At 35.8% G+C, this 11,286-nt stretch overlaps 1 protein-coding gene across 2 annotated transcripts; it reads right to left on the reverse strand.

Annotated features, from left to right (window-relative positions):
- Positions 1–1,615: 1,615 nt before the first annotated feature.
- On the reverse strand, positions 1,616–10,946 carry LOC114173336 (probable RNA-dependent RNA polymerase 1). 2 transcript variants are annotated; one of them, XM_028057655.1, is made up of 5 exons: positions 10,752–10,946; positions 6,038–6,588; positions 3,767–5,661; positions 3,195–3,345; positions 1,616–2,650 (listed from the first exon to the last, which is right to left on the reverse strand). In XM_028057655.1, the coding sequence occupies exons 2-5, from the start codon at positions 6,560–6,562 to the stop codon at positions 1,820–1,822; spliced, it is 3,402 nt and encodes a 1,133-aa protein (XP_027913456.1). In that variant the 5' UTR covers positions 6,563–6,588; positions 10,752–10,946; the 3' UTR covers positions 1,616–1,819. The 2 variants fall into 2 exon arrangements, with proteins under 2 accessions (XP_027913456.1, XP_027913457.1); XM_028057656.1 differs by lacking the exon at positions 10,752–10,946 and adding an exon at positions 10,646–10,663.
- Positions 10,947–11,286: the final 340 nt, after the last annotated feature.

Consider the following 11,286-nt stretch of genomic DNA (forward strand, 5'->3'; position numbering starts at 1 on the left):
ATATATATATACACGAGTATTGTATGTGTTTGATGTAATTCCATGGGTCTCATGGGAAGATTTTATGGTGGTGTTATTTTAGTGTATGCATTGGACTATAGATTCAAGTAAGGTGACATCCTGAAACTCTAATGATCATTCACACCAAATAGAGTAGAATGATTCATGTGTGACGGTAACAGGAGGTCCTAGTCTAAGGGAGGATAATGGCCTTAGATGATCATTCACACCAAATAGAGTAGAATGATTCATGTGTGATACGGTGAAATCCATTGACAATGGCTCTATAAAGCAATAAAGGTTACCACAAGTGCAAGTCTCTAGTGATTATGATTCCAAATGCATGCATCCGGATAATTGAGTTTAGTGTCAACTATCTATGTGCAATTATGTGAATTATGGAAATTTGTCTATGTATGACTTATAATTGATATATTTTAATGGTCTTAGGATAACTCTTTTGTATACTAGCTTACTCTTGCACTATGTGTTCTTGTGTTGTTTTCTTCTTTTGCGATGATCATCATTTTGGTCGGAGCAGATGAAGATACGGGTTTAGAAACACCTATGAGAGATGAGAAGTTTGTAGTTAGAGTTGTAAGCTTGTAGCAGATCTATGAAGGGTTGTACATTCAGTATAGGGATACCTTTAAAGGTTTGATGTTGTATAAATGGTATATTTTTTAATCTGAACTCTTAAAAAACTGTATTAATATACTTTTTATTCCATAAAATCTACCTTTGAATATTATTATGAAATGTCTTATATTATTAGTTTTATACTACTAAATGGAATGTTATAAAAAGAAGTAATTATATTTTAATTTAAAAATCAAGTAATATTTAAAATAATTTTCAGAGATGCTTATCATAGTTTAAGTTGATTAAGAAAACAAAGATAGAATTTTTATATGGATAAACAATTTGTATCGTTAATAAATATATATTATTTTTAAATAATAATATTTTAATAAATAAAAGTAAAATATAATTTCATAAATTTAACTTTATTAAATGACCAAATAATTAAAAATCATAAAGAAAAACAAAAGTACAGAAAATAATTAACACTTTAATAATTTATTAAATGACCCAACAATTAAAAATTTTTAAAGGATAAAATTAAGAATAAAAAAATTGTATAGAATAAAGGAGTTAATATCTTAAATATAAATTATTCTTTAATAATAAAAATATTGAAAATACATTAGAAATTTTTTGTTAATGGTAGATAACAAGTTACCATAAATACGTTAAAAGTCCAATAGCACAAGGTAGAAGTAAATACATTGAAACCAAAATCCAAACTAAGAAGTCCATGTTAATGTGTTGTGTTAGTTCTATCGTGCTTACTATCTTCAACATATTTTACAAAGACTTACTAATTGAAACTTCTGTAGTTAACAACTTTAAAAGTAAATGAATATAATCTATTGGCATTACACCGTGCTTAGTTGACTTTGCTTACTTTAAGAGCTCCCAGGCGTTTTAAAGAGCTTAATCGACTATCAGTAACTAAAACTCACTCGAAAGAGACTCCAGATTATCAAAACAATAAAAACAAGTTTTTAAAGATCTTGTGATTTGGCTTGCTAAATGCTCCAAAAAGTGGAGGTGATATTACGCAAAAGTTTTCTTTTCTTTTTCTCCTTCGTAAGTAACCCTTATCATAACTCTTTCTACAACTAACAAAAGTGTAAGATTAATGTAGGATGCTGCAACGAAATCATTAAAAGCCACATTTACACAAAGCAAGTCCTTCATACTAACGCAATATCTACATCTATTCCATAAAACATCCGTTCACAGCTAGTTGTGATCAATACAAATGCAACCCACTCAATCTGTATGCCGAAGAGTACCTTCTATTGGAGACTTTCTCCTTCTTGATCTGGAGAAGCTGAGGATAAACACACCATGGAAAACTCAGATAATGATCCCTATTCATTTCTTCATTGTAGGAACCCCAGTAACTTGGATGATAAGTAACATGGTACCAAGCAGAAGCTTTTGCATATGCATCATCAACACTTCCAGAATCCACTCCATAACTACCCTCATTGAACCAGGACCTGGCCTCTTTCCTTAGGGACCTCACAGCCATATTGATTGCTTCTGCATCCCTCCTTTTGTTGAAGGATTTTGCAAGTTTCATGATATTACCGCTGAGGATTTCAGCTTCAGTTTTGATGCCATAGTAGTCCATAAGATTTCCCAACTTGTAGTCATAATTGGTTTTGTGATAGAAAGCATCATCAACATAATCCATGAAGCCATCAACTTCCATGTCAACGTCATAAGACCTTCTCGCGACCTCCCGGGTGAAGGATGAAATAGAGCTACCATCACTTGATGAAATTGCCTCTTTAACTTCCCTATAGAGCTTTCCTATTACATTAGGCGATTTATAGGTGACTTTGTCAGATTTCTCCATGAAGTCAGGATATTCTTTGACATACAATTCACGAGGAATAACAGCTGGAACACCAGTTTTTGGAAAGTCGACCGCGGTTGAAAACAGCTTTGCAAGCTTAAGACATTCTTCAGACATGGCTTTTCCTGGTTGTTTGTCAGCAAAGACAGTGTGCGCATTGGCAATTATTCCCAGACTATCATTGACTATGTAATTGGTAAAGTACTCTTGAACATGCTGCACAAAGAAAGCAGTCACAAACTTCTATACATAATTTTAAGCTGCAGGACAAAACAAATAAGATAAAAAGAACCTAACAACTCATGGATAGTGCTGAATATTGGGACAGGTATTTTAATTTCAGTAGTCATGAAATCTACAAAAATTTTAGATTAACAAGAAAATTCTCCAATCAAAATTTTACACAAAAACTAACAATTTTCACCACAATTTTAATAGTCCCTAAAAACCTATAGAAATTAAGGGGACTCAAATATTTTTTAACTACTGGACAAGAGTAAAAATAGTGAACAATGAAGATAGCTACAAAACAATGGGTGAAATTTTATAGATAAAAATGTGCATGGTCACTGAAAAAATGAGGGTATAAAAAGACAAGCAATGCAAGTTAAAGAATAAGTTTGTCATAACCAAATGTAAATGTAATGGTGTTATTAAGCAACCACATAATCTATTCTATCAAGGTAACGGTTGTAATACCAAAAAAATGCTAAGAATACATAAAAAATTGCCTATGGATGTCAAGCTTTGAGAACGATACCTCAATTTTCACATCTTCATCCAGCTCTGTAGTTGGGGAAGGAGTATAGTCCATTGGTGGGATTTGGCGGGAAGGAATCAATTCAGGGTCCCAACAAACAAAGTAGATATCTCCATCCAGATCACTTCCCGAACATTCATTTGGATGAGGTCTAATATTAAAAATCAGTTATCAGAGTGGTATCAATACACAGTTAAAAGAAAATTTAAGGAAATAAATATCTGATACTCAAAGCCTCTGCTGAAAAGTTCTGTTGAAAATTCATTTGTATTATACGCAGTAAAGTTATATATCCACTTACCAACTTGATGGCTGCCCTCCTTTTTCCTTTCTATACACATTGTAGAATTTGAGAGATAAATGTTGGTGGATAGTTAGAGGAAAGTTTTAAGGTAAAAGGGTTCCAATCCCAGTTTCCCAAATAACACACAATTTTTAACACCCATAATAATCATAAAAAAAAAAAAAAAAAAAACTAAGGAAACATTATTCCACCACTCTCATTTATTATTTGAATTTTAGAGACTATAAAATTCTTTATTGCACACAATCTTTAAATGTTAAATAATTACCTTTGTCCCTTTTGAGGGAAAACAACACAGTCCACCATATGGTACAAAGCTGGCACATCCACAGCTTGTAAAACACGCACATCACCAGGGTGCAAGCAAGGGTTTTTGGCTACTACCACCTGACCATTAACCATATAACTTTTTGGCAAATCATAGGAAAAAGAATCATCAGATAGATTCTGCAGCCTATTGCCAGAAAACTGCACAAATACTTGACCATATTTCAGGGTACAAGTTTCATCTAGACATCCCATCATCGCTCTTCCTTTTGGAATAAAGATCCTGGATTTGAGTCGCAATTCCAACAGTTTTGAGGCTCTAAACATTTGCAGCATCATTGAAAGGAATGGTTCCTCATTAGGCTTGTAGCCACAAATGAGCATCTCCTTCAGAACATTGGTGATCTCCCCAGAAGACATTAAGTCCAGAACTTCCTGCGCTTTCAATGAATCTGTTAGTATAGTGTTCAGTTGATCCACAGCTTCTCTTTGTTTTTTCTCAAAAACACCATCCCTGATGCCAAGAGTGGATAAGAGAGTAATTAACTGCCGATTCAGATAACAAGGCTGAAACTTACTACGACCCAAAACATCTAACTTGGTGTTATCTGAATCATACTTCCGCATGCTATTCCTCAGTGATAACTTAAAACGTGATGTTGGATCAACAGCTACAACTCCTTTGTAACCACCGTAACGAATCTGAAAGGCAGATGGAGTGCAATCATAGCCACATTTTTTAGCCACTCTCTTGGCAAATTCAAGAGAGATTTTCCCAATACCATCAGAGAAGACATATTCCTTTCCATCACAAGTCCTCCTCACATCCGGAATAATTTCAATTTCATACACAGGGACGCTTAGAGTTTCAGTAGATGAACCAAAAGATTGTCCCAGCCTAGCAGCATACTTTGCAACATTCCTAATCTTGCTAAAATCTCCCATCCAATTCCTTATGTCTTCGGCAGTGTATCCAGTCTCTGTAGGAGCAAACATCCAGAGAGAGTTTTCCCGCAACTGACTTGATGAAAATGCCAGAAATTCAAACTTCTTATCGCCAATAACAATGCCACTTTTAAGGATGTCAAGAATTCTTTTGTATAAGTCAGTTTTCTTATTCTGTGCACGTGATGATAAATCAGTTGAAAACAGTTTATCCAACTCCTCATCGACAAATGAAACACGAATAAAGTTATCTAAATGTTTATGGAACTCACGGAGAACACGATTTGAGACGTTAATCTCCGGACCACAAAAGTAAACTTTGCAAGGGGTGATCTGAACCCTGCGAACATACACCAACCCTGTATCCAAAGATATTGCAGGCGACCGAGGACGATTCTTTGAATTTGATTGAAGGTACCTTTTGTACTGATCAGTCAACCACTTTGTGGGATCATAACAGAATTCCTTAGAGTAGTACATTTTTTCCAAGGCATTTTCAATAAAATCAAGGGGCATTCTGCCCGGATCAACCAAGCGATAGAAGTCACCATTGAGTGCAGGTCCTGCAAGACATACATGCTGAACCAATGAATTGACTTTGAACAAGATGTCAAATGGTATTTCAACACCTCGAGGAGCAACAATGGGGACAAGACCCCGATTTTTAGAAAAGGGAACTCCTGCCTGTAATGTGTATTGCCTCTCACTTTGCTCATAATAAGCAAAGATATCCTTGAAATTTGGTAAATTCTGGCCACTAGGAAGCTCCAGACATATGGCAGAGGACTGCCCAATACAACTACCCGTAGTGAAATCTGTTGTTCTTGTCCATTGCTCATCAGGGACATCTTTGTAGTAGTTGTACAAAGGATTCTCAAATATATTGTCATATTCATATTCATCTGTGCACGTAAATGCATCGTTCTCAAATATCCGGGGGGCACCAAGTAACTAGCAATTGAAGCAAAATGAATAAGATTCAGCATTTGTCCATCACATCAATACTATTTTTGGTAAAATCTAATGAGAATTGAAGTAGTTGGCTTTAAGTAAAATCTTATGCAATAAATAGCTACATATCTTCCTCATTTCAAATGTTTTGTGCTCTGTTGTTTATTTTTGGTAAATGAGTTCTGGTTCACCATGATGCTTTGACATGCGAGGGATTTAACTGGTGCTTTAGCAAGCAAGGATTCAAAACCCAAGCAATGTATTTGCCATGATTCTACTCCAATTCACAGTAGCATTATTTTTTCAACATACCCGTCAATAAGTTCACTAAGAAATCAAAAATTGTCTTAAGCTAATGAAAAACAAATTTGACTACCTGAAGGAGGAGATAACGTGCAGTTTTATCCCGTGGTCGAAGCAGATCAACCTTCCAAATGTTCTCGTATGAAAGCTGAAGTTTGTATTGCACAAAGTCATGCGGAAATTTCAACTCCACCTTGCTCTTTCCACTCCCAAAACTTAAACTGACATTCTGCATTCTCTCCAAAACAGCAAACCCTCCTTTAGAGATCTGGCAGCCAAAATACAGTTTCACACCTTTCAAACTAGCCACATCCACACTTAGCTTTGGATCAATATCTCTTTCCATTACCCTAGCCTTTAAATAAGCGGCTCCATACCGCAATGCTCTTGAAACGTTATTAGCTCTCGACATCATAGATGCAGCAAAGTCTTCTGTGGTGAATTGAATAATAGCGAATGCTCTTGGAGCCCGACCTTTCCCATGCCTTACCTTCATAGTTTGGATAGTTCCTTCACCAGTAAAATTCTCTACAAATTTCTTCACATCAGGCGCTTTAACAGAAATAGGAAATCCGTACAACTCAATTGTTTTACCCATCCTAAATGCAAAGTCTTTTGCCTTACCTGAGCAGAAGAACAAGAAAAAATTTAGAATATGAAACAGCAATGTCACACCGAGTAATTAAAAGATATCTATTTGTATTAACAAGGAGATTCACAGATTTCTGATGAATAAAATAGTGAAAGTTTATGAATGTTATTCAAGTACATTTACATAACATTATATATTTAATGCACATATACACAATTTGTAAAATTTATGACCTCTACATCTGCAACAACTTAATGACTTCCTTATGATAGAATTATCTCTCAATGAATGTTATTCAAGTACATATACAGGACATTAAATATTTAATGCATATACACAATTTGTTAAATTTATGATCTCTACATCTGCAACTACTAGAAGTGTTTCTGAATGACTAAACTAAACATAAGTTGAGTGTAGGCCTAATTGAGAAACAACATGTTTTCACACATTCAGTTCTTTAATGCATGTGATGTTCTTGCACGTACAAACTGAGAAAAGTGTTTCAAACTAATGATTAACATTGAAACCCAGTATACTCTTATCCTCCCTACTACCAGAATGTTAAAGATGTAACTTAAATATGCAATAAGCCCTTACCGTCAAACCACAAAAACATATGTATGATGTCATACAATCAAAAGTGATGTTTTTCATGTTGGGTTTTTAATAAACTTAAATGTGTTAACCATTATGGGTAACTAGCCGTTGTAAGAAACTAGTCGTTATGAGTGGTTAATGCACTAGCCATTGGAGTCTAGGTAATTAATGAGTTAGTCGTTTATAGCCGTTGAGAGTACAATGATAAGGAAATGTGGGTCTATAAATATATTATGTATTGTATGAATAAACAATAACACAAGACGTGAATAAAGTTTTTTCACAAGATTATAGAGCTGTTGTCTACAAAGTACTAACAAAGTGGTATAAAGAGCCAGTTAACTTGAGTGTCTGAGTGGAAAAAAGAGAGAGCTAGAGAGTTTGAGTGTTTGAGAAAAGAGAGCTAGAGACCTAAGTGTTTGAGAAAAAAGATAGTGAGATGGTCAGTCTTACAAACAGTGTTTCCCTGCCCAAGTTGACAAAGGTTGTCAACTATGACAATTGGAGTCTCAAAATGAAGGCCCTTCTTAGATCCCAAGAAAATTGGGAGGTGGTTGAAGATGGTTTCGATGAACCAACCAACACTACAGGTTGGTCAAATGCCCAGTTGAAAGTGCTGAAAGACGCACGTGTGAAGAACAAGGTAGCTTTGTACATCCTGTACCAAGCTGTGGACGAGTCTGGCTTTGAGAAGATTGCAAGTGCCAAATCTTCAAAAGAAGCGTGGGATATTTTGGAGAAGACCTATAAGGGAGATGACCGAGTGAACCAGGTGCGACTTCAAACACTCAGGGGCGAGTTAGAGAGCATGAGAATGAAAGAGACCGAAGGAGTAGCCGAGTATATTACTCGAGTTGAAACCGTGGCAAACCAACTTGCTAGAATCGGAGAGACGTTACCTGCTAGCCGAGTTGTGGAGAAGATTTTGAGGTCATTGACAAACGACTTTGAGAATGTGGTGTGCGCGATTGAGGAGTCCAAGGACCTATCAAAGCTCACGGTTGAAGAGCTTGCAGGATCTCTTGAAGCACACGAACAATGAAAGAAGAAGTGGGAGCCACTTGATCAATTACTCCAAACGAAGATGTTAATTAAAGATGAGAAAGCTCAGAACACTCAAGGTAGAGGACGATATTGAGGAAGTATAAGAAGCAGTCCTAGTGGTAAAAGTTGGGGACAAGAAGAGAAAGAACAATCTGGTCAACAAAATTGGCACGGAAGAGGACGAGGTCCATGGAGAGGAGGTCAATCAAGCAACTCAAATGTTGAGTGCTTCAAGTGTGGCAAGTATGGTCATTATGCAAAGGAGTGCTACTCGGACAAGTGTTTCAGTTGTGGTAAATCCGGACATTTTGCCAAAGACTGTAGATCTGAAAGTAGAAAGGAAGAGACGATCAACCTCACAAAAGATGTTGAAGAAGAAGCGACATTGTTGATGATGGCGCGTAGCTCGGGAGTCGAGCATAAGCAAGTGGTGAATTCGGCAAGAAGACCAAGTAGCATGGAGAATTCAACAAGAAGGCTGAGAATAGTCGATAACTCGACAAGACAGTCAAGTAGTGTGGATAGCTCGGTAACACAACCAAGTCAGTTGCATAGGATGGTGAGACATGCAGATAGGCCACACAGGGTGGTGGAGCATGTAGATACCCTAGACACCATGGTGGAGCATGAGGCCAACTTGGTTAACTTGGTGGAACGCCTACATAGCTCGGATAAGTTGGTGGAGCAAGTGGATTACTCAGATAGCTCGGTGGAGCATGTGAAAAGCTTGAGTAGCTCAGAATTTAAAGAAGAAGAGCTTCTAATCCAAAGGTTAGAAATTGCAGAAAGAGACTTGCAACAAAGTATTGAAAAGGAGGTTAGAGACAATTTAATTCTACAAGCAAGCTTAGAGAGAAGGAAGCAGACTTTGCAAAAGCAGCACTTGGAATTTGAAGAAGATGTTTCAAGTTTGCAAGAACAGTTACAAGTTGAGAAGGATCTGAGAGCTGCACTGGAGGTGCAAGATGAGAAGTGGCGACTAGAAATGGATGAGGAGATTGAGCACAACAATACGTGGGTGTGGTCTAATCTTTCAAAAGGAAGTCGGCCTATTGACAAGAACTCAGTTAACGACAAGTCGGTCACAAAGACAAAGAACCCAATGAGTAACAAGTCGACCAAAGAGAAGAATAAGTTTGCCAATAAGAATGCAAAAACTGAGAGAGCAGAGAACAAGTTAGCCACAGAGAAAGCGAAGTACATGTCGACCATAGATAAAGTGAAAGGGAAGTCAGTCATGAAGAAAGTGAAGAACTTAACTATTCATGAAAGGGACAAGCACAATGTGAGAAGAGTTATTGCACGTTGGAAGCCGTGATGAAGAATAAAGGAACGGAGATTGAGAATAAAAGAAGCATTTAAGTTTACGGGGGGAGTTTTGTTGGGTTTTTAATAAACTTAAATGTGTTAACCATTATGGGTAACTAGCCGATGTAAGAAACTAGCCGTTGTGAGTGGTTAATGCACTAGCCGTTGGAGTCTAGGTAGTTAATGAGTTAGCCGTTTATAGCCGTTGAGAGTACAATGGTAAGAAAATGTGGGTCTATAAATATATTATGTATTGTATGAACAATAACACAAGACGTGAATAAAGTTTTTTCACAAAGATTATAGAGTTGTTGTCTACAAAGTACTAACATTTCGAAACTGAAATTTATTTTCCAAGCAGCAAAAGTTTTAGAAACAAAATGAAGTCCATATATATAGATACCATATTTTATTCTTGAGGTCACTGAGTTTCCTAAAATGAACTGAACTTTTTTGCTTTCATTCTTAAATATGCAAAGAGTTCATATAGTCCAGTCATGTTCTGTAAAACGTTCCAGGACATTGATATAACGAAACACGTCAAATTCAGAACAGAAACACAGAACAAAAACAGATAGTTTTTCTTTCATTTTCCTTTCACGAAATTTTCTTTACATTTCTCTCTTGTTTTCTCACGGCATCACTTATTACAAATCTATCATTTTTTTTTCTCAACTTTTCCTTTTCCTCTTCAGAACCCGGTCTTCCTTCCACCCCAATACACCGCAAAATGAGTGTTTAAGTTTACAGTTTCTTTCAGGAAAAACATTTCACCGTAAAAACTAACAAAGAAAGAAAACGTAACGGCTAGACATAAAAGCCATTAGGATGTTTCAGAAAAACTGTCTCCACCCTTGGAACACCATCAGAACCGCTATAATATGTTGGTATAAAATCCAACAAATATTTTGTTCTCCATTTTTCTTAAACTAAAAGAAAAAAAAAACAGATAAATAAAACCTTACGATCAAACATGTCTTAAAAGAAGACCCAAGCGAAAACAAAGAAATAAACAACAAAAATGTAACATTTTGTTAAGGAAAAACAAAAAGTTCTTGCACACAACCATCAAGACATTCTTGGTGAGCAATGTACATCGTCACACTTCAGTCATGAAACCATGAGTACATAACTTACCATCAAATGACAAGATAAAGACTTTGGCATATGAGTAAGCATAATCAAGTGATCAAGAACACCCCACAAGAAGAATGAGCAAAAGAATGAAGAATCTGAAACTTACCCAAATATTTACTGAAGGTATATTTTGAGACAAACTGAGTACGAGAAAAGACGTCGAAGTGAAGCCAACAACGACACAAGCACTGCAATGAACACTCCTTGAAGAGTGTAGTGAGTAAAGCAATTTATATAGATTTTCTTAAAATAAACTTTTAGAATGATTATAATGATTATCAGTGATTCGACACTGTTACGGTGTGGATTTTAGGTAGTCAAAAAAACAAAAATCTAGGGTTAATTTGCAAGGATTTCGGTGTAGCTTACCGCACCAGATACTGATCTCTTTACACGTGTACAAAGTGCAGTGAGCTAAAGGAAACCAACAGACACAAAAATAAAAAGAGAATATTCATTTAATTGTTGTCATATCACAATTTTATACAAAATATATATTTAACTAAATTACGTGAAATTAAATGCGTCTAATTCAAGAAACAATTTCATTTTAACAAAAAAATCCTTTTTCATGATTTTTACTCAAGTAAAAAAAAAAATATAGTTTCCTGTTCATGAAAAGAATAAAATATTTTTCCATC

The sequence above is a fragment of the Vigna unguiculata genome, chromosome 2 (assembly GCF_004118075.2).
Source record: "Vigna unguiculata cultivar IT97K-499-35 chromosome 2, ASM411807v1, whole genome shotgun sequence".
In the NCBI taxonomy this organism is placed as follows: domain Eukaryota; kingdom Viridiplantae; phylum Streptophyta; class Magnoliopsida; order Fabales; family Fabaceae; genus Vigna; species Vigna unguiculata.

What these genes read in the sequence shown, in the direction of transcription:
- LOC114173336 (XM_028057655.1), bottom strand. Translation starts at nt 6,562, where the DNA reads ATGGGTAAAACAATTGAGTTGTACGGATTTCCTATTTCTGTTAAAGCG. An exon ending in TTCCCTCAAAAGGGACAAAG is followed by an intron (nt 3,346 to 3,766) that starts GTAATTATTTAA and finishes TTTTAATATTAG; the next exon opens with ACCTCATCCAAATGAATGTT. An exon ending in ATGAAGATGTGAAAATTGAG is followed by an intron (nt 2,651 to 3,194) that starts GTATCGTTCTCA and finishes TTCTTTGTGCAG; the next exon opens with CATGTTCAAGAGTACTTTAC.